Source organism: Hirundo rustica, chromosome 9 (assembly GCF_015227805.2).
Source record: "Hirundo rustica isolate bHirRus1 chromosome 9, bHirRus1.pri.v3, whole genome shotgun sequence".
NCBI classification, from domain to species: domain Eukaryota; kingdom Metazoa; phylum Chordata; class Aves; order Passeriformes; family Hirundinidae; genus Hirundo; species Hirundo rustica.
This window is the reverse complement of record NC_053458.1, coordinates 14,141,359-14,164,779: the sequence shown is the minus strand read 5'-3', so window position 1 is coordinate 14,164,779 and position 23,421 is coordinate 14,141,359. Positions and strand designations below refer to the sequence as shown.

Sequence of the window (23,421 nt, the reverse complement as noted above, 5' to 3'; positions counted from 1 at the left end):
TTATTGCTACACCACTGAAATGAGTGTGTGCACAGCCAGGCTGCTGAGATGCTTGTAGTGTAGTATGGTACAGTTGTTCCTCTGCATCTTCCCACTGCGCTTCATGCCTCCTCAGTTACAGCTAAAATGGAGGCAACCAGTCTCAGGTATAATGAAAGAGGAATGCTTAAGTAGTCTTGTAAAACTTTGTGACAGCTATTAATTGACCAAATAATTAAGAACAGCAATCAGCACTTATTTCAAGTGATGCACTGCTGACTTCTGGCCTGAGGAGCAGGAGGCTGGCAACACTGTTTTGATAACCAGTGGGACAGAGACTTTGCTATTGAACCCTGTGACCCAAATGCTGTGCCTGAGTATTTGAAAATACTACCAGAAATACAGGTTGTGCCACAGACCTAGGTGCTCTCTGACACACGTGGTGAGCTCACCAGCACTGTCTACAGCGCAGAATTTCTTGCCAGTCCTGTACACTGAAGTTGTACTTACACAAAGCTGTGGGCAAGATAGAAGAGCTCAGAGAGGCAGGTTAGGTTAGGTTAGTGTCTGCCGTGAAAAGATAGGCAAGAGAAATTAATTTTGTCTTGGCTTATCTCGGCGATGCCCTACCATCCCATGGTTCTGTGTCGCTGGCAATTTTTGCTACCACAAAAGGTGTTGCTTGACTACAGCTAGCAAAACAACAAGTAAATATGTAAAACAATTTGACAGGCACCAGAGAAAGAACATTGTCAAACAAATTATTTATCGAATGTTATTGGGTCATATGCAGAGAAAATAAAAAAAATCTTGCAGGATATCTAAGCAACAAAACTATTTTCACTGAGCCATGAAACTCAAGCTACAAGCTACCTTTGATCCAGACTGGCTAATTACTAAACCTATTCTTGAAAAATTCCCTTCATTATTGTAGGCCTCATACATTATTTCTATCTCTTCAAGAAATATGCAGAAATGTTTTCTGAAATTAATTTGTTTGACATTTTGTACAGTTCATTGTTTGGCTGATTGTTCAGGGTGAAAAGGGAAATAAATCTTTGGCAACCTCTTGTGGTTGTGGGGCATTTCTTTACACCTACATCTGTGAAGGACCAGCGGTACGGACTGTGAACACAGCAAAACAGAAATATCAGTGGGACAGCCAGATCTTCAGACTGGAGTTTATATTAGCAATTCAGAAAAAAAAAAAAGGAGATAGAAACATATAAATATATTTTGGAACATATTAAACACAGATACACTTTGAAATCTGAACACAAGAGTGTATTGGGATTTTGCAAATCAGCTTTGTGTTTATAACAAGACCATGCAAACTTCAGGTCCTAAGTCTGGGACTGGAGATTCTGAAAATTAACAGCCACATTTGTTTCAATGTGAAAATGTAGGCTAAATAACATCTTTCTTCAAATATATTCTCCTCTTTACATTTTTTCCTAATTGTCACCATTTTTCCTTTGCCAGCTACAAAACATTGTAACCAACCACAAATAACTATACAGATGAAAGAGGGAGAATGTAAACAGACCATTGTTACTCCTTATTTTGCTTATTCATAATTTGGACATGTTTATTTGCTTATAAAAATTCTGTACATGAATAAAAGCACTAGAAATATTTCCAAGCTATTGGTTACAGATAATATAAAGATCATTTAAAGTTCATTAATTCTCTAAAAATGATTCATGTAAAAATGAGGCCTTCCTGTCCTCAGATCTACTCATCTCCCTAGATGAGCAGATTTGAGGACTCATCTGGATCATATTTTCTCAGCTTTTATAGGCTCAGCCCAAGCTGAGCAGAAATGCTGGGATTTATCTCAACAGTACCAGAAATCCAGGGCAATTTTGAAGTATTTTGGGGTATTTATCCCTTGCTACCTGCCCAGTCCTGAGAGCCCAGCTCATGAGAGGGGTTTCTGTTGTCCCCTGTCCCGTGTCCAGCCCCACTCCCAAGGTGCCCAGGGATGCCCATGCAGGGTGTTCACAGGGATGTGCTCTGGTGCAGCCCCGTGCAGCAGCGTCCCTCCCGTCCCATCCCGGTGGGGATGCAGAGAGGAGCCAGGGGAGCAGAACAGGGCCCACACACACACCCTGAGGGCCCCACACCACAGGAAAACAGCTGTCCTTCACCTGCACACCCCCTGCTAACAAGGGGATGGCCTGGCACACCTGGAAACTCACGGGGCTGCTTTGCAGAATGAAAATACAATTCAAGGGAGACATTTCCTACACTTCCCACGCAGCAAGGGCTGTGCTGGTTGGGAGGAATGGCTGGTTATAGCTCTCTGGGAGCAGAAGTGCAGCTTTCATAGTGGACTATCAAATGCCTGAAGGCTTGGTAGATCTGTTTGTTCTGGGTACAGATGAACCCACCACTTCTCCAAGCTTGCTCGACAGCACGGTTCAAGTCTCCAACACATGTCCACTGATCTTCATATTTCCTTGAAACAGCCCATTTGGAATGATCATTAATGGAGCGAAAGGTGGAGTTCAATGGCACCCCTATTATGTTTATGTTGTAGACGTGGTAGTCAAGAGAGCAATTTGAATAAAGTTTTTTGCCAGAATGCTGCCAGGATTCAGCCAACAAATCAGTCTTCAGTTCCTGAGCCATCCAGGCCACATAGATATCTGTGGAATAACATAGGATGTGGGCAATCAGTGATTCCTGTCCCTTCATTCAAGAATAGACTGAAAAGCATAATCTAAATCATGCTCGTTTCATTGTAATGCATGAAGTCAGACAGAGGGAATTTTGCCCCCTCCCCTTATTTTGACTTTTTCAGAAGTTCACATCTACTTTTTCTCCTTCTAGAAAACCTGCTACAAATAAACAGCAGGAAAAAAGGGAAATAACAAAACAATTGCAAGTCTTCTTCATAAGAAAAACACCCCAGAGGATACAAACCCCCTATTTCTTCTTTGTTGTTACTGTTGAATAATGGAACATAATTTTCCTGGAAGTCTAATTGTTGAATACCTTAGGATGGACCAGACAGCTTTTTGCTTTGTGGGGCTGAGAGAACATTTGAATGGGACAGCATCTTTGCCCTCTGTTACATTTATTTCTGAAGCTGAATTTCTTTTTTCCCCCTCAGAGAGAATATAAATTTTTAAATAATTTATTAATTCATATTTTAGGAATTAACTGAGACTGTGTTATACAGAGAGCAAAAGGTTCTCTTACCATCTATGAACAAGTGTGACTTAGCAAAGTGGAGAAACGTTTCCCCATGAGCTGACTGGAGCTTGGAGAGGTGGAGCAAGGGGGCTGAGGGCAGCCTGGACTTTGCACAGAGTTTCTGGAGATTTGGGAGATCAGCTTGGAAGATGTCAGGGATGGAACAGCTGTAGATTCCTGGATTATAAATCAGCATCTGTTGGTCTGAGAAAAACCCACAGAAATGAACACATGCAGAATTAAAATGGGTTAAAGAAAAGCAAACCAGAGACCGAAGTTCCATCTTGGACAGAAAACCTAAATCCTTCTTAATGTTCACAGCCTATCTCCTGGATGAGTTAAGTGTCAAAGTATCTTATTTTAGCAACCAAGAATTTGTGTATTGCTTTGTATTCTGACTGGGCCTGCAGCACAAAGACTGGCTGGGACAGTATGTTCAGGCTTTGCACTTACACCTCATTATTTCTAGCAGAACTGTGAACTGGTGGTCTTGGTCCACTGCCACTTCCACCCATGCTCATCTTCAAGCTGCTCTGCAGCCACAGAGCACTCAGACATCACGTGTAAATCCAAACCTGTCTGTATTTACAGGAGTAGTTTCCAGTCAGTTACAGATGCCAAGCCAAATGCAAACAAAGGAGCTGCCAAAGGGTCTAGTTTGATTTCAGGGAGAGCAGAACTTGACTTTCATCATCTGGATTGAATTTGCAGAAGAAATCTCCTTTTCTGAACAATGCACAGCTCAGCTGTAGAAGTCCTTACCATGGAGAGCAAAACCAGAAGGGAACAAATGGGCTCATGAGGTGAGTTCATGGAAGACCAGTCCATCAGAAACATTCCAGTCTTTCTGGCTCAGGAAATCCCTGAACCACATATTAGCAGAAGCTGGGAGGATGAGGCAGGAAAAGCATTAGCATATGCCTCTCATTTTTTGTCCTCTTCTGCTAAATACATGCATAGATGTGTTTCCACAAACAGGAACATGGGTTAGATAGCTCTGAGGCCAGCTTGGCAATTTGAACAGCGTGTGTCTTTCATTAATATGATCTGAGGTTTGTAACTGAGAAAAGAGTGAAAAAACAGTGTGAAAAGAGTTGAAGAACATGTCTTATAATGTCTTTCAATAGTCCCTTCTCAGGATTCCAGTACCAGTGATCACTGCCAGATAGTTCTGAATCTTGCAACTATATTTTGTTGGGTTTTCGGGGTTTTATATATTTAGTATTGACAATTTTTGTGGCAAAGAAATATCTGGGAAAATTCTAGGTGATATTTATTCCATACTTCATATTTCTGATGAGTCAAGGCTTCTACTCCAGCTCAAACAGTGGTTGCCTTACATTTTTAGAACAGCAGATGACTGCTGCTGACTGAGCTATTACTGTGAAAAATGATTTTCCTACTTTGTATTTCCAATGCATTTTGTTTGCATGGACTGAGTTTACTCTTGATATGCACTTGTGACTATTATTATTTTGATAGTTCCCACGGGGAGATGAAAACAGACTGGAAGAGTGAACTTCCCACATTCATGCAGGAAATCATTGGATAAACACAAAGCTAAGAATGCTCTTTTCAGGCCCCACTTGGTTTCCCAATGGGACAAAAAAAAGGTCAAGAACAAGGAATTTTTGAGGTGAAACCTCAAGGAAAGCAATCAGAGAGGTGTGGTGGGACAAAGACTTTCTGAGGGAGAAGCTTTTCATACCTATTTCTATGAACTGATCATATTTGAAGGTTATACAGATGGCTGTCTGTCCAAAGGACTCCCCAGTAGATGGATATCCATAACCATCCTCAGGGATGGGAGGGAACAGGGGCACACTGTGAATCACCCAGAAGCCTTGTGATTTATCCAGGAACAGAAATCCTGTCAAAATAAAAGTTAATGCAAATGAATTAAGGAGGAAAAAACCCTAAGATGATAGAGCTGTGCCCTACTTTGGTTTTGCTGCTGCAGATACCACATTTCAGTGTGTTAAGGTTGACAGTAAGCTGTTCTAGAGTAGGTTAATAGACCATAGGAGGCATTAATATTGTATTAAAATTGCATCAGTTCTTTCCTGCGTAACTCAAACTGCCATCATGCTTTATTTGAAAAAAAATCTTTTCACGCCCCCTTCCTCTGCTCAAATTTTGTGTTCAAGAGTTCTGATGATTTAGTGGTTGTGACTCTCTCTACATCACTCATCTTTCTTCACTTCAAATATTCACTGGATAAGGGGAAACAGATTCTCTCAACACCACGTCTCCTTTCCCAGACCAAACTGTCCCCCATGCGAAAGCAGCAGAGACACAGGCTATACTTCTCCCCTCCAGGGTGGATCATGGCTCCTGAGCCGTGCCCATTGCTGCAGCCTGAAAATACAGTCCTGCAAAATGTGCTCATTTCCGTGTCAGGCCGGGCAAGCTCCATCTGCTTCCACAGTGGAACATTTAAACTCCACTGAAGTTTAGACTTATTTAAAGTCTCGATTTTCTTTAACTACATCCTACAGTGCTTCCATGACCTTGGCAGAAGTTTCTTGTCCCAGAAAGTTTGGAGGGGTTTCTGTTCAGGGCACCTTTCTCTTCACATCTTGTACTGCTTTGCCATCAGGCACAGAATGGTGTTAAAAGGATCTGTATTCATTTCAACTCTTCAACTCAAAGAGCCCATAAGCTCCAAGATCCTTCACACAGCACAGGCAGAGCAAAACCAAAACAGAAGCTGCAGCATAGGAAACTACAAAAACCACACACCATGCAAATCACTCTTCAGTTTTGCTTTAGGCAGGAATTTTAGATATGCAGATAAACAAACAGACAGACAAGTAGATGCTATCCACAACTTCAGAAAGGAGAAAATAGTAGTTTGGGACTCTCCCTGTACCTTTGGTGTGTCCATGTTTCGACCCTTTGGAGTCTGATACAGGGGTCTCGTCGTTGTATATCGCATATGCAGTGGTGTTCGTCTGCAGGGAAACACACATTTAGAAACATGACATTCAATAAAAGGAAGGCATTTAAGCAAACATCTGCTGGGAACAGAAGAAAGAATTCAGGATTTCTCTGTGTAAACACCACCAGCCTAATCCTGCTCCCAGTTCAGCTGACACAGTCTCCACAGACATTACAGTAAAATAAACCCAAAGACTCAGCGTTAGGGCCTCAGCTGACATGAAGTGGAAGTTCTCTCACTCACTGCAGTAGCCCTTTCCCTAGGGCTGAATATGCTTGCTAAGCCAGTTTATATGGGTTTAGTGGGCACTTCCTTGCAGAGAAGTTCCACTCTGATTTTTGGGCCTCTCTCTGATTTAGCAATCAGATCCGGTAAAAATATTTGCTGAGTAAAAATAGACATGACAACTGCTCTTATGAAGGGCAAGCAATTAAAGCCTTTTTGCAAAAATATTTGCATATGGCCACACCTTATTTCCCCTGAATGGAGAACTTCAAAGGAATTGGGACATGCTTCCCCTCCCAAAATACTATGAGCTTGTAAACAGTTTATTGAAGCTACAGTAAGACCTGGCATAGGATAGTTTTCTGGACTGCCAACATTTGCGTGACTTCTGGGAGTCTCTTCTACATACAAATTGATTGCACCCTACCACAAAACCACAGGAGAAAGGCAAAGACACACCCATACTCCCAACAATACCACACAGATGGGAAAAAATAATTATAGGGACATCCCATGATATTTTACAATCACTTCACACAAATGTGAGGTGTCTGAGCATGGGAGCAGAAAAGAAGGCCAACAGGCAGCAAATCACTGCTGGAGCAGTCACAGTAATTTCAGGGGGACAATGAAAACCCAGATTTGATTTGAGTCAGAGTATGAAAAACATGCACGTAGTGGGGCTTAGGACAAGTGTCTGTAACAATTACCATTGACCTTGGTTTGAATTTAGAACTTCAGATGTTCCTCAACATGAGTTGCAGAAAAGAAGACAAAGGGAGAATGTACAAACACTTTTTTTTTGATGGACAATACTCTAACTATATGAAAAGCTTGACTAGAAATTAGAAGTTTGAGGATTATTCCTACTTGTAGCCAAAACTGCAAATAATCTGCCCAGCTGTCAAGGTGCTGCTCCCCTCTATGTGTTTCAGCAGATCTATCGGTCAGGCCTGGCCTTACATGCCTATTTTGGCTGCTTTCATGTCATCTGCATATAAAATCAAGTAAGCACACTAACAAAAATGGAAAGTCACTTGCCTTGGATTTATACGTCTCATACAGCTGCTGCAGTGTTCGTCCCAGAGCACCCTGTGTCATGTTGATGAGGTATTTACCAAGCTGCCACTGCGGAGCCAGGGCATCCATGTACAGGTATTCCAGTCCCAGCAAGGGAATCTGGCCTTTGGCATGTTTTGGCAGCTTATAAAGAGCGAACCTGCAACAGTGAAGAGCCATTGGTTTTTTACCACCACTCCTGTTGCTGTGGCCAGACTGCTGTTGTTACTGCTGAAGAATTTGAGGTAGCCTTGGTTGAGTCCATGAAATCCCTGTTCCTACTGATTCTGATCCCAAACCCTGTCTAACATTCCCCCCAGTCAAACAATTTATATATTATATAAATATGGCTTTATATGTAATAGATAAAATTAGGTATTGAAATTAAAAAATGCATTATATTATGTTTATATGTATCACAGTCACAAAATAAGTATAAAGCAGAGTGATAAAATGTAGTCCCAATCCTACCTTCCATAACAGACTTGCACTCTGATGAACTGTTACAGACTGGAAATTTTCAAACCATTAGCCAGGAATACAAATCTCTTCAAAATTGTAAAGTACTCAATATTGTCAGTAAATTACTCAGTTCATAGTAAGCTTCCTGATAAAGTAAACAAGTTTTCCCAGTGTACAAGTCTATGGGATTAATCACAATGTAATTAACTCAGCCACTTTCTCTGAGGGCTGTAATTGAGTAATTTGCTATTAATGTCAACAGTAAGGACCGAGTGGCATTATTTTCAATCTATGCTATTTAACAAAAATGCAGCCTGTGTGTAACCCCTCAAATATCAGGAGGAATAAACCTTGCCCAGCTGACTTACAGGCTCAAGTCACAAAAGACATCTCCAAACACAGGTAAGAACTGGCAGGAAAACACTTTGCAAGAGAAGAACATTTAATCCATGGGAAATGTACAGGCAGAAGAAAAACACACACCAGTGGTGGTCCTGGTAGTCCGCCTACATTGCTACTGATTGAATGATCTCCCTAAAGTACCTCAGGAGAAATAATTTCTGGTGACAGATCACAGGGAAGAAAGTGATTTATACAACTAGGCTGGGGAGAGTGCTCTGTGCCTATACATGCACCAGGAGTCACAACAATCCCTTTATTTGAAACAAAGATTTGAAATGAAGATTTGGAAAGGAGAGGAATAGCAGCAGTTACAGTAGTAAGGGCTGATCCAGGAATTAGTAGATGAAGCCGTTCCAAACTACTTTAAAACCTACTGAAAGATTTATGCTCTGGAAGTGTTTACAGCCTTGCATCTGACGAATCCACCTTAGCAGGTATGCCTATGAAATGCTAGTCATTGAGCTATTGGGAAACTGCCTGCCAATTCCCAGTGGATAGATGCTTTGGCTCTGCAGAAAGCCAGCGGAGTGTATTACCAATTAGAGTTGTATAACGTCTTTACTGCTATTCATGCACAGTAAATTTCTCAAGAACTTATGCATTTGTGGGAACAGAGTAAAAGTTATTTTCCTGAGAACCAAGAAAAATCAAATCCGCTTAGACCGGATTGGCATTGTCACATTGTTTGCTTGTGACTGAACACAACGTACAAGCAAGAATCACATCTTTACTTCTTCCCTTCCTCCCCACACTCTTAAAAAAAGCCCAAACAAACAACGTGCATGGTGCCTTAAGTCCTTGACTCACATTTCTCAGAAAGCATAGTTTGGGTTGTATTTGCATGGAAGGCTTCCCGCAGAATACAGTGAGTTTAGCTGAATAAAGGAAAGACCCTGCCCTCCTCAGAGAGCCGATCCTATGGCCATTTGCTCTGGTGCCCCTGTGGGAGGTGCAGCGAGGATTGTGGGATGAGATCCCGAGTGAAATGAAAACACGGGAGACTTCTGCCCGCCCAGGTACTGCGTGTGGGAGGAGCCGCCAGTGCAGCTGGGGAGCACAGATGGGATCGGGTCAGATAAAGCAAGTGGATTCCTCTGGTTCGGTGGCAAATGAAGGGTGTGTGAATACTGAGTAATTGTGGAATACTGCAGGATAAAGCACTGCATAGCAGGAACTCACATAAACCTCTTGCTAACTAAAAATAATGCAGTGTTGTTTTTTTGAAAGGGCATTGACATCTTGTTTTAAGAGGAGGCTCTCCTCAGCAGTTTCAGTTTTGCTTCTCCTGTCAACTTCATAGCAACCAAATCCAGAATCCAAAGGCTGACTCTTTCTTCTCAATAAACCAGGGTGACCCCAGCAGACAGGCAACTTTCTCTTCTTTTGATCAGGGCATATTGAAAAGGAAACCCCCCCTGTCCTACCTGCCAAATTTGTGAAAGGGAACATGGATTTGCCTGTGCAGACACCCAAGTTCCCTCCCTGGAACAGGCCCCACGTCACTGGCATTCACACAGAGGCACAGGTCAATTACTCCTAGCCCCAGCCTTCCAAGAATTTCTCTGAAAATGTTAATACCAAAACTGTCTTCATTTAAGAAATGGACAGCTTGCATATATACAGGTCTGTGGTTTTTGTTTGATTGGTTTTTTGTTTGTTTAGGGTTTTGTGTTTGTTTCTTTTCACAAGCCCCCTCATTCTGCAAGGAATAATTCCGGTTTTGGGAGAAATGAAATATCTCATACCTTTAAGTTCCTGGGTAGCTACACCAACTAAGAGTCTGATTCCTGAAAAATTACATTATCCAGAAGGGCCTTGGCAAAGGTGACAAGTCATAGGGATGGATTAGACCCTCAAACATTTGATGCTATGGCCAACAGTGAGCTTTGCCACAAAGCCAGCTTTGTGCTCCTGCCCGTGGCGTGAGGAGCACGCTGCCTTCCCTGCAGTTAGCTCTGTGTGCAAGGAAAGGGACAGGCAGACTTCTTTAGCACGTGTATCCAAACTAATCGTTGTTCACAAGAAAAACATTTTTCTTTTGAAATTGCTTGATACTTATCTTCAGGAAGCTTACGTGCTCTTTTTAAAGAGCCCTCATTTCACTTTTAAAATCTGGGCTGGATAGTACGCAACTGTACTTCCCGCCTTTTCATCTTGAAAGCGCATTAATCCAATTAACCATTTAATTCCCGAAGCCGGGCTCGCCGCTGGCAGCGGGACGTCACCGGCGGTACCGTGACGGCGGCTCCGGGCACGAAGCGCCTCCTGCTCCAGTCACGGCGCACAGGCCACGCTGCTGCCGCCAGCCCCGGGCCGGCTCGGCCTCCGCTGCCCCCGAGTGCCGGCAGCAAGGGACGGGGCCCCTGTGCCGCTGCCCAGCCCCGGGCCGAGGGGGTGCGGGCGCTTTGCTTTCCCCGCTCGGCGCTTCCCGGGCCCGGCCGCGCCCCCGGCGCTGCCGCTGGCGAGCGCAGCCCTGGCACCCAACACAGGCTGCGCTCCCTTTGATCGTGAGACATGAACGCTGTGTAAAACCGTGATTATTCGATTACTCTGCACTTAGTCATGATGCAGCACGGTGGTTGGTTCAGGGAAATGTCAGATTTCAATAACTAATCCCAGGTTTTTCAAACGCAGCATTCAGCCACTGCTCGCAGGCAAACAGTGCCGAAACAACGATTGCCTTTGCATCGCTCCTCGGTGACCCACCCATTCCCGCGGTTTAATCTCAATGTTTTTATTTACTCGCCCAGCATTTCTCTCCTGCAAGGTATTCACTCACCAATCCACCGTCTCCCCGTCTTCATTCCTGCAGGAGATCTCAGCGGCCCGCAGGGGCACGGAGGAGAGAAGTAAGAGCAAAGCGGGCCGGCACCACGCAGATCCCGCAGGCATTTTGGTTTCCCGGCTGCGCAGGGCGAGCCCCGAGCGGCTCTAAAAGGAGAAGTTGTGCTGTGTTAGCTGTCAGCTCCTGCCCACGGATAGGGAGCACGGCCCGGAACCCGCAGCCAGCCCGGGAAACCGGGCCCGCAGCACGGACGGCCATGGCCGGGGAAAGGGCTCCGGGGAGCCGCCGGAAACTGCTCACGATTTCTTTGGGCAACAAAATGACAGTCGACAAGTTACGCTTTTGACAAAGAACAGGACAAAAAAAAAAAAATACTATTTAGAGTATTCATGGTATTCTGCTTTAAAAAAGCTCCAACTTGCAGATACCGAAACCCTTTTTGTTTTCTTTCTAGTGCTCCGTGACTGACGTACAAATTTTTTCACAGCTATCTGAAAAAACCCCTGGTGTTCAGACAAGCAAAACGACCTCATTTGCAGCTTCTCCGCCCAGCCCTTGGCCCGCAGAAGGGGTTCCCGGTCAGTGCCCTCAGTCCCCCCTTGGAACCGAGCCCCTGGGACTGAGCCGGAGAAACGCTCTGGTCTCCGAACCAAAGGAACTGACTTACAACTAGCTAACGCTGTTTACAACTATTTTTAAAGTGCATTAGCATTTCTCTGGGGAACAAACATGTCTGAACTGAGCAATTTCACATCTGATAATCTTTTAGCAACTCACACATAAAAAGCTTCAATTTATATTTTGGTGGGGAAAATGCTCTTTCTCCCTTCTCATTATGCCTACATGAAAAGGGGCTGATTTACATTAAAAGTTGTTGATACAGTTGATTTCAGTTGATTGATTCAGTTGTTGATTTCAGTCTCGTGGAAAGTCTAGTACAACGAGCTCTGCATATTTTACCACAACCGAAATCCTCACAACCTTTGCAGAATTTTGTCACCTTACTAGTACAGCCTCTCCAACACTGTAAGAGATGTGTTAGTGGGGTGTGTTTGACAGGAGCAGGTAAAACTTAGGGCTTGATGCAAACAAAACCAATGATCCCAGAGAAGAGACTCAGTGAAAGTCAGGACATTCACAGATGACAAATGAGAGACTAGTTCACTGTGACTTCTGGTCTATAATCTGTCCCCCAGAAAATTTTAAAATTTTATCACAGCTGCTACTAATATAATAATACTCTCCTAAAGCATTTTTTCTTCCCATCAGGACTCTGCAATTTATAATGAAAATATTCTCATTAATACAGGTAACTACAAAAATAAAGGCATAAGCACTGTTTGTTTCATTGACATTGTTTCATGACAGCATAACTCAGGCTTCCACTGCATTTCTTTACAACTGCCACATGGTTTTCTTTGCAGATCAAGGACCTTGAAGTCCTCAACTGTGAATATGGCAAGAATACAATTAAGTTCCTTCGCCTTCATAGAGAGGGAAAGAAGCATTTTGTTAAAGAAGTGGAAGTGTGTACACATCTCCGGCTGACTTCTCCTCAGGAGTACCTGGAAGGAAACAATTCTCTTGTGATACCTACAGACACCATAAAGAATATTGTCCTCGTGTTGGCCAAAAAAAATGGGGTATTTTTTTTTAACTTATTTTTTAACTAGCCTTGCTGTTTCTCACAACTTCATTTGGAAGTATTTGCTGTATTAATTTCTTATTTTCAATTGGCACATCAGATCAGTACCAGCAATTTTCAGTGATTTGAAAGTTTTCCTCCTCCACTGCCTGTCCTGTGGACTCTTTCTTAGTCTTCCAAAGCCTTTTTTTCCCCTCAAGAGCTAGAACTGGCTTTTTGCAGATTTGTCGTATAAAAGCCATCTCTTTTTTTATTATTACTATTTTATAGCCCATAATCCTGTATAATTCCTATCTAGTATTTTTAAACAGAAGGTCTCAAAGTATGAGACTCCTCTTAATTCTTCTGTGCTCTTACTGCCATCAACTGTGTGTATTGTAATGACAATCTTTAGCACTGAATTTCTCCATAACGAAATCCCATCTTTACCCTGTATTCTTAATTATAATATCATCATATCAGTCAGAATAATCATGATAAATTATTATTTCAGCATTATATCCTCAAAGCATAGGACTCCTGCAGCAGTTTCTCTCAGTCCAAGGACTGCAGCTCACTGTAGCACAGAATGGGAGATTTTTTTTGACACAACTGTAGCTGCTATTTGCAGCATATGCTGCAAGCTGGTCAAATGACTGGGCACAGTAAGCCAAGCGAGAAATAAGAGAAATGTGTACATAAGCACACTGATTCTTCCCAAATACTTAGAACAACCAGAAAAATCTACTTTTGTACATGAGGTAATTGCTTCCTTCTAATAATACTTTTTGCTGCCTTAGATCCCAAGTTTAGAAGAGTTTGCTATAGATATCTGCAATCACTTCATGACAACATTTTGCCAAGTGGCATACGTCAAAACCTACGTTCAAGAAGTACCATGGCAACGTCTGCACGAGGTACCTAAAATACTAATACATTCCACTTGTTTATGCTGTACCCATTCCTCACTCTTATAGCTCCTGTTTTCAAACACAATATTTATGGCACTTTTACTTACATGTCTGCTCTAAACTGCAGGATGGCGTTCCCCACATCCACTCATTCATATGTGTTCCTGATGGGATCCGCTTCTGTGAAGCTGAGCAGTGCCGGAATGGTGAGAAAAGAACTGTCAACGTCCCCTACTTCTCTGTAAATACTTCTGCCAATGAGAGATGAAGAAGGCTTTAGAGATAGCTACGGGTGTTACAGGCCTTAGGGCACAGCCAAACTGCTCCAGAGGTCTAAACCAAAGAATATTTTTATAGTGTCATTTTGACGTTCTTGATCTCTGAGACGTGGCTGAAGAATTAACATAGCTCACATTCGTATGTATATCGCAAACATGGATGGTTACAACAGCACATCCAGCAGAACTGTTACATACATCTTGCCACAGGATTTAACAGCCTTCTGAGAGCAGGCTGCTTACTTTTCTACCTTCTACTATAACCTGCAGTCTCCTATGATCCTTACCCGATACCACACTGCTGCAGGCCAATTGCCTGGTTTGCAGTAATTTTCAAACCTCTGTCAACATGCCCTGATTTTATTTCTAAGAAAGCAATTTCATGGCTGCAAGCCAGACTAGCTTGAACATTGTGAGCACTCAGGTCTATATGTGAACCATTTTTCACATGAAAATACTTTAGAGTGTGCATACTATTTTTGCACACCATGCACAAACAAAGCAGTATTTGGCTTGACCAAGAATTTTGTGATACCTAAAAGATGGGCTTTCAGGCTCAGCTGTCTGTCCATGAATTGGTATTCCAAAGGGAGTGTAAAAATTATCTCTACTTGCTATAGCTCGCAAGTTCAGTTCAGTGAGTTCAGTCTCACTGTGATGGTGTTTTGTTTAACACATCTCCTGGATTACTGGGAACTGAGCTGAGGCCACTATATCATTTCACACAATGGCTTTAGAGGGCTTAGGCACTAGTTCAGTACCTGTGCATACTACATGAGTGCAACTTAGAACTATTTCCCACCCTACCCAGAACCAGCGGCAAGACCACTTTCACCTGTGGACAGGAAACGTGTTTTGAAAGGTGCATCTGGGCACTGTCCCTGTGTTCCTGCTGAAAGAACAGAGAAAGCCTGTACAAGTCTCCAGTGCCACTTGGCTTCATCCTTTTTAATGTTTCTAGTAATGTTAACTACTGCTGTACTTTTGGCAGCCTCAACAGTATTGACTGTATTTTCTGGAAAACATTTAAAAAGACACCTGAATTTAAAAAGTCTATACTTTTTTGAAAAGCTGCTGTCTTAATGTAGATTGTATTATATTTTTCATCACCATGAAAATTAAACATGCAGTTCTGCAGCTTCAGATTCTACACAAACAGAAAGCCTTTATGGCTTACTGAAGAAACCACCTTTCCTTCTTAGACTTCTTTTCATGTAGCCTTTTAGTTGTTTCTTTAGAATTCCCTGCCTAGGTGAACAATAACCAAAGTGAAGATCTTCATATCACTTTTATTTTTCTTCTAAGAGAATGTTCTCTAAATTTAGCATCCTCCTATGCACCTATCAGCCAGACATGGGAGTTCATTTCTCAGTTAATCCTATCTTTTAACAATTTTCTCATAATGAAAACAAAACAAAACAAAACAAAACAAAACAAACCACTAGTTTAATAGAATTAAGTACTGCCATTATAGCAGCTGATAAAAGGCTCAGAGTTTTTTGGAAACTCAAAACATTGTAAGTAAATTAATAGAATTAAAATTTGTCAACTGAAGACAGCATGAGCACAAAAAGCACAGCATGAGCTGTCCACCTTGGAAACTCTCCCTGGTGCTGTGTCCTTTGGAGCGAGTTTCAAGTTGACTGCTGCACAGCCAGCCTTTCAGTCAATCTTTTGTTGCAAGGAGCTCTTTCAAACAAGTCTAAGTATTTGAATATGAGATTACTATCTGTCCAAGTTCACTGATATTAATATAATATAACTAATATCTCTGCACTATATTAATACCTGTGTGTCACAGTCTTATATCCAAGTGATGAATTATTCTAGATCTGTACAAACCCCAGAATAATCAGTCTCTTTTTTAAAGCTTTAGTAAATAACAAGGGGACAGGTAAAATGATAGATACACCTCCTTAGTCTCATTCAAAAACAATAATGAATATAAACAACAAAAGAAGTAAATAAGATACAGTTTCAATAGTATCCAGTCACAGAGCAGTTTAAAAACACCCAAACCTCAAAACAACCATGCAATTTAGAAATGTCTACCATGGCGGGATTATTTTCAATATAAATTCCTTCAAAGACATCATTTAAAGACGAAAGTCGGTCTTCCAAATCCAAGGCAAGATTGCTACGCACTGGACATATGCAAGGATTAATTTTGAACTAGCTAGTGTGAGCACCAAGAGCAGCACAAAAGCAGCAGCTTGGGCTTCAGGCACTGACTACCTGCACAGGCCCTGAATGAGCCTGCATGCTGTGAAGTTCCTCTTTTCTGAATCAGCTTTTTGGCAGCTCTGGTCAGTGAAATTTTCAGTTACCATCTTGGTGTGCTCTAAATGACTGACTGCTTGAAATTGAAATAGCTGCCATTCAAAAGCTGTGTCAGAAGAAAAAGTTCAGGTCACAACTGCTTGTTCTTTAGAAGACAATGATCCACCCCTGCAGCAGTGATCCTCAACAGCTCATTTTATAAATAGTGGCTAAGAGCAAAGCCACTGTCAGTTTGAACCTGTGGGTGGTATCTGTATCAGTACCAGTTCCTGTTCATTAGCTGAACTGCAGGGATTTGCATTGGCTCCAGGCTCTCATTCTCAGAGATGCAAAACTCCCAACAGGATGGGTATCTAAAGCAAATTACAGACCGAGGCTCTGTCTTTATACAGAGAATTTTTACATTTGTCTGTGTTCTTGGAAAAGGCACCACACCTCTCACTGTACATCACAGCACTGGTAGCCTATTTCATTTCCCTTTAGAAAAATGACATCAGCACGAGCCAACCCAACATGTCACATTTCCAAGTAAGTGAGATTAAAAATCTATCCTCAGTTTTCTTTAACTGCAGATCACTTGATGGGATTCTCCGTTTTCTAGATTGAGGCCGTCTTCAGGAGTTTCTGTCTTGTTTCTGATCTTTCTGCCAATATCAGTGTGCAGAAAGTTATTGTCTGCTTTCTGGCTCTGGAGCTGTCAATGCAAGTATGTGCCCAAAGGTTTCTTTTTTTGCGTAAAAAGAAGTTCATATTTTCTTGTAATTTTCAATCACAGGTCCTCTGATTGTCTTTGCTGGAATTAAGGACTTGAAACTTATGAAGACAACACAGTCTGGATTTGAAGGCTTCTATAAGAATGAACATACCACACTTCCTGAAAGGCATGACAGGATTCTATGTGGAGAGCTCTTCTGCAAATGGTCATACGGCGAATGCAAGGATTTTGACTTTAACTGCATATGGTATATGTTCTATCAAGTAATAATAATTTCCCAGTCTGTACTCACAAAGTCCCTCTAAACAATACAGAGGGTCTAAGGGCCGGATCCACAGCTGCTGTGCACCAGCCACTCACAGGTCTCAGTGGCAGCACTAAGATCTTGTCAGGAAGGGTGAGAAGCATGTCTTAGGGGTACTCCTCTCTCTGAGGGTACATCATTGGACAGGATTCAAATGAACAGTTCAGCTCAGTACACTTTAGGAAAATAAAATAATTTGTTAAATAGTTTTAACAAAACCTATTTGTGAATTATATATCTGGTCGGGGTGGGGAAACAGAATTTGGGTGACAGGACAAATTGTTGTTCCACAAAATCCCATGGGCTATATATTTGTCAGAAAGACATGCAAAATATAAACAAAACCACCCCACAGTAGAGCATTATAGATCTAAGCAGAGACAGCTGATACAAGGTTTTGTAAGAACCTGTGTTACCTCTAGGAAGAAAATCCGTGAATGTATCCTTGAAGCCTTTGCCGGACCACCTGACTGTGGGGAATATTCACCCTCTTACCAGAAAACTGTCAACTGTATCCAGATGCTTGTCCTTTCCAGGGTGTCACAGGTATCTTCTTTCCTCCTAATGCTGTCTTACTTCAACAGTAGTGAATGTTAAATGCACCACTGAGAAGACCAACATGAGACTGTTATTTCCTCAGTCAGTTCTAAGACTGGAAATTCCCCAGCTGGGAACACAGTGGGGGAGAACATCACTCAGTTCTTGGCAGCACTTGAATAGAATTGAAAAGTGTGCTACACATGTTCACTAGATTGCATTTCATCAATTGTACTGGGGGGTGGCATTTTTTACACAGAGTGAAAAGCCTGCCAGGCTGTTGACTGAAAAGGTCCTTGTCCCTAATTCATTGTCTCATCCATTTTCATGATTTCAGGTACAGGTCATAGAAGTCGTCTTGAACAACACTTTTTATAATGTTGTAGACATGAAGAATCTAGGCTTGACCAATGACAAAGAAGTAAGTAAATGCTTCAAACACAACTTGACTGCCCTCTTTAGAAATACTCAGCATAGCAGCAATTCTACATGAAATAAAGTGAACAAACTTTCTTCTCCCAGTACCAGTAAAAGCTCCCCATTGACTCTAAAAACCACTTACACTGATTACAAAAGGAGGATAAATAATTGTCTTCTTGTGTTATTGATAAAAGCTAAAGGTCAAGTGCAATACTCTGAACATCAAAAGGATCTGTAACAGGAGACTGTCTCTGAAAAATCATTCCTGTTTTCTCCACTGAACTTGATTCTCAATTATAGTGTCAACCTGCGCATTTTACCCAAGCAGAATGCACTGTGGCATCCCAGATTGGTCCAACATTGGATGAGGTGCAAGCCTGGGATCAGGCAGAGGGCAAGAGGTTGGGAGTGAGATGTATTTGCTCCTCCCTCCACAGCTGCTCTAGCTGCCAGCTAGGTCCAGCTGAAAGCTTGTTACATGAAAGAGAAAAATTGCATTATTCCATTTGACATCAACATCTATAATCTGCTTATGCTCTAGTCTCCCTCCAAAGTCTTGTGATTCAGCTACTGTGCTCTCCTATCCTTTACCCCCTTCAGGTAGACATTATAGATCCACTTTGACTTGTCATAATGTCTGACTTGTCATAACATACTGATGTTTGTAAAAGAGAGAAAGGGTCTGGGCATGATTTTATGAGGTGAATAGCTGCATCTTCTGCTGGTACATCCCTCAAACATAACCTTTGTGTTTGTGCTCATCCCCCTCAGGTTTTGGTTCCAGTGGAAGCTCCTTATGGCTCCTGCGCTTGCACACTTGGCCGGAAGAAGTTTTTTGAAGCACAAGGCCACATGCTGAGAGATGACAGGAAATGTCAGTTTGGACTGGCAGCTGCCCAGGGAAACTAAACCTCTTGGCTATACTCAACCTTCCTGATAAACTTAATAGCATGGCTTTCCTATCAATGTTTACTCCTTATTGGCCTCTTCCATTGCTGACTACTTTTTCCTCTATGAACTCCTGAACATGGGATTTATGAAGGACCCTCAGGAAATCAGAAATCAAATCTGTCCCTGAATTCCAGTGTCATTGCAGACTGAAGTGCCCTAAGCTCTTTGGAAAATCCCAGCTGGAAACATTATAGTAAATTAATTTTTAAACTAGCTATTCTCAGACCTTTTAATAAAACAATTAATTTGATGTCTGTAACATGTTTTTGAGATGTAAAATCAGGAAATCTCTATACTCTCTTAAATAACATTTCTTCAGTAAAATGAATATACAGGCACGAGACCTGCTGTTTAATTGACATAACCTGTCATGACCCCTTGATGCCATACTGATCTACAGAGCTGAGGTTCTGACCCAGTGACTGAACAGGGAATCAGTCAGAATCAGGATTTCTTTGTGCAGGAAATGAGAAACAGAAATAATAAAAAAAGGCATCTTTCATATCTCCTTTGTGGTGTGAATAGTTACAGCTGTTGACTACTTTCTCTGCATGTATTCTGACTGCATGACTGCTACTGCTACTCATCAGACTATCGTTACTGTAGTACTTCACATTAATCACTGAGGTGATTTGAGGGTTTGGGCTATCTCTGTAGGTTTAATTAAATAGTTTTCCTTGGTCTAATAATCTTGTCATGACTTCTGAGCAGGCGGGAGTCAACCTACGTAGCCCTATTACATTTGGGAGGGGTAGGGAGAAAACTAGACAGACAGATAATTATTTTATCTGTCATATTTTACTTTAGTTACCCCAGGTAATAGCTTTGAACATTAAGATAAAACAATACAGTCAATGATTCTCATCTCATAAACTGTGGCTACCACATTTGCAACAGGAATCCTGCTCAGCTTCCAACAGCTTCTAACCCTTGCTCTCATTTTCACCACGTCATTTTCACAGACTCCATGTGACAGAGTACAAATTGAATGGGAAGTGCCCAAAGTAACGGCTAAAAACTGCAGTTAAGTTGCCTTTATGCCTCCTGAGTTTGGCATATATGCAGCATTGCTCTGGGTACAATCATTAAATTCACAGGCACCAAAAACGGGGGAGGTGTCCTGCTCTGTGTGACATTTTTTAGGTGCTTTGCAAGATAGAAACTCGCCTTGATGAGCACGGCATAACAGATGCAAGGGAAGAACGGTCCACCAGCCTGAGCTATCTCCTGAACAACAGGAAAATGACACCATGGAGTGAAGCTGTCCCAGCTAAGATATTCTCTGGTCACTAGCCAATTCTGAAAGCTTTATTTACAACACTTCTAGCTTTTCCTGGGGATGTTCTCGCTTACCTTCTTAGATGGTGTTGTATTGTAGTTGCGGGCTTATGTCTTGCTACTTCTGTCACTTCTAGGTGCTTTTAATTTATTAATGTATCTTTTAAAGGCAAATAAAGAGCAACATCAAAAAACAAACTAGCTTTTTACTATTTACTACTTATATATAAATGTGAATACTGTAAGTAAAAGAACTATTTTAATTCATCCAGTTTCACCTCAAAAAGTGACCAATCTTCCAAATGACACTTCGCTACCAATAGATGAAAAAGAATCTTACTGAACATTTCAGCATTAACCTCTTTCTGAAACAAGGTAGATCCGCACAACCAACTTCCTTTTACCTTCTAAGAAATTTATTGCATTAGGCACAAGGTTTCTTTCGTTACTCTTTGTGCTTCATTTGTGGCCCTGCAAGGTGGTGGTTCCAGCAGTGGTGGGCTAACCTCCATGGCAGAATGAAGACACAAAGCAGCGAGCAGTTGTTTACTGAGCCTCTCCTGTGGTAACAAGCACACGCACGTTCGTTCAGTGTGCTTTGTACAAACCTCCACAGACATGCAGACATTCACTGTGTTTAGAGCATCTCAGTGCAGCTCCACCCAGCACTGCAAACCTGAGTCACTTACGTGGGCAGATCGCTTCTAAAGAAAGTACTCAGGCAATCGGAAGCAGCCCAAATTTCCCATATGGCAACTAGAGGAAGATAACAGTGGCATAAATCATTCTTGAAAATGTGAGTCAGCCAGACTCACTTGGGCCTGGTATCTGACCAAATTCCCATTGGCTTCATTAGATTCAGTCTCCATGATGGACTTGCATTAATTCCCCTGAGACAGATGTTTTTTTCAGTTGCTGTCCTAAGGAGCTATTCAAGTTGCTTACTGCATTTTACTCAGAAGCAGCTGCGATGCTTTGCTGACGACATCACACTTGATGAAAATGAGCAGCAGCTAGCAGATTGTAAAATTGCTGTTTAAAATACAACTTCTTGCTGATAACATGAACCTTGCTGGTCCTGGGCTACATCCCAGAAGTTCACAGGAGCTGAAGAAGCAAGATATTTCAAGTGCACAAACATGTTATCTTTTTAGTCTTTGATTCTTTCCCATCCTGTTTCTGTTCAATTCCGATAACTGCCCAGGAGAGTCCAACACAGCCCACCTCAGCTGCTCATCATGCTCCACACACAACTAAGGTCACACAGATAAAATGTACCAGCTAAACTCATCAGCCAGTACCTAAAACAGAGAGCAGATGTCAATGACAGGGTCAGCACAAGTCATCTGTCTTCCCTGACTGTATTATTCTATATATATTGCTACCTGCTTTCCAATATACATTTAAACCTGCCAGTTTTTATTGGCTATTACAGCTACGTTTTTTCTTCCTTAAAGTTGTCTTCTTCCTTTCTTAATTGAACCTTGCTTTTATCAAGAGTACCTAATCCTGACTCTAAGTTGAGCTGAATTACTTAAAGTGACCAAAACTGTTTCTGGCTAAAAATCTCAAAAAACCCCTTCTGAATTTAAAATACCACTATTTTTTTATGTACAGCAACCAGCCATATCCCTCCTGGAAAGTGCACAGCTGTATCTAGAAAGGAAACATATTAAATGTTTCCAGTTATTGGATCAAAAATGTCAGCTCACATGTCAGCTAAAATATAAAATGTTTTCTGAGAGCTTCACCATTCATAGCAGACTGAGAAAGACACACACAAGTACCCAAGTGCATGCATGCATATACACACATATATGTGTACAAAATACACATAAATGACACTTACTAGATCAGCTGCTGTATGACTAATCTATGGCAATCACATCAGAAAAAACCACGATCTGGGGTTAGTTGTTGCTAAAACAAACAAACAAACAAAAACAACCCAAACAATATTGGAGAGGCTCAAAATTAGATAAATGAGGGAGTAGAGAAACCTTTGATTCAGAGGGAAATACAACAGAAACCAGAGCACCTGAGTACTGTGGAGAGCTTCTGCCACTTCTCAAGTGTGGCATTAGGAATGAATGTCTACATTACATCCGACCGAAAAAGACAAGAATTCAAGTTCTCATGGTCTCATACTCCTGCAACGTTTTCAAGTCCTCTAGACACACATACTTCCAGGTAGGAAAGCCTAGGCAAACTGGTGTGTGTTATTTATGCAGAAGGGAGAAGGGAATTTGAAGAGTGTCCTTGTGAAACAGGGTTGCTACACGCAGGCACACACCCATTTCCACACTTCTCTCCCCACGGTTTGGCCACCAGCTTGTGAACAAACTCAGCCACAAGTTCCTTACTTTGATTTCCTTCCTCCTTCCACTAGGACAAGACAAAAGCAGTGTTACTCTTGAATCCAAAAGACCAGTGCAAATGATGAGCCTTCCCTCCCTTTTCTGATAAAATTCAGCTGCTAAAATCAGAGGCATCCTCAATATAGTAAGGAGCAAAGAGTGTTCTCTATAGAGGGGCAGCTGGATTATAGCAATCAGCCAAAAAAGGGAAGAGAACATCCTGAGATGAATGCAAGTTTGCCAATGCCAAGATACTGCTGCTGCCTTATCAGCAGATCAGCTGGTGATACAGCAGTTGCAACTGCTGACTGCTCCTTCAGCAAGGATGCTCATGAGAGCAGCATATAAATACAGCAGTGGCCTCCAGTCCTCACCAGCAGCTTCAGCAGCAATGAAACTCTCACATGGAGACCAAGAACCACTTACAGTCTTCAAGGTGCCTCCCTTGGGCTCTCCAGGTGCCTGAGGCTGCATTCCCCAGACTGATAGCAACTACCAACCAATGTCATTCTGGGAATTGAACACACATTGAAGACCCAAATGAACATCACCAAATCAATTCCCTAATAATAGGGACTAAGCAAAACTAATGTAGTGACCTTGTTACATTATCAAAAAGCAGACAGACTTTCCCAATAGGAATGAAAGCTACTTATTAAATCAGCCTGCCCATTCTTCCAATGGACACTGCCCCTGCCAGTGGGCTAATGAC

The 23,421-nt window shown here is 41.9% G+C and overlaps 2 protein-coding genes across 4 annotated transcripts in view; one reads left to right on the top strand and one right to left on the bottom strand.

The window, feature by feature from the left end:
- Nucleotides 1-1,537: 1,537 nt before the first annotated feature.
- DNASE2B (deoxyribonuclease 2 beta) overlaps nt 1,538-23,421 on the bottom strand; it is a 31,125-nt gene continuing 9,241 nt past the window's right edge. The window contains exons 2-8 of one of the 3 annotated variants that reach the window (XM_058421744.1): nt 13,697-13,777; nt 11,049-11,200; nt 7,388-7,565; nt 6,053-6,134; nt 4,889-5,050; nt 3,187-3,384; nt 1,538-2,630 (exon numbers count right to left, since the gene is read on the bottom strand). In XM_058421744.1, the coding sequence (XP_058277727.1) occupies nt 2,275-2,630; nt 3,187-3,384; nt 4,889-5,050; nt 6,053-6,134; nt 7,388-7,565; nt 11,049-11,161 (1,089 nt within the window). In that variant the 5' untranslated portion in view covers nt 11,162-11,200; nt 13,697-13,777 and the 3' untranslated portion in view covers nt 1,538-2,274. Of the gene's footprint in view, nt 2,631-3,186; nt 3,385-4,888; nt 5,051-6,052; nt 6,135-7,387; nt 7,566-11,048; nt 11,368-13,696; nt 13,837-23,421 lie in introns of those variants that run through there. The other 2 variants (XM_040072925.2, XM_058421743.1) reach the window with 2 other exon arrangements.
- LOC120756556 (uricase-like) lies at nt 11,311-19,032 on the top strand. Its single transcript, XM_040073068.1, has 8 exons — nt 11,311-11,387; nt 12,433-12,697; nt 13,479-13,595; nt 13,717-13,795; nt 16,923-17,109; nt 17,589-17,712; nt 18,041-18,124; nt 18,895-19,032. Exons 1-8 carry the CDS (start codon nt 11,311-11,313, stop codon nt 19,030-19,032), a joined length of 1,071 nt encoding a protein of 356 aa, XP_039929002.1.

Excerpts from the sequence above, each read along its gene's own strand:
- LOC120756556 (XM_040073068.1), top strand. The coding sequence starts at position 11,311 with ATGGCCGGGGAAAGGGCTCCGGGGAGCCGCCGGAAACTGCTCACGATT. Across the intron at positions 17,110-17,588 it reads TTTGACTTTAACTGCATATG|GAAGAAAATCCGTGAATGTA; the intron begins GTATATGTTCTA and ends TGTTACCTCTAG. Across the intron at positions 18,125-18,894 it reads GCTTGACCAATGACAAAGAA|GTTTTGGTTCCAGTGGAAGC; the intron begins GTAAGTAAATGC and ends CATCCCCCTCAG.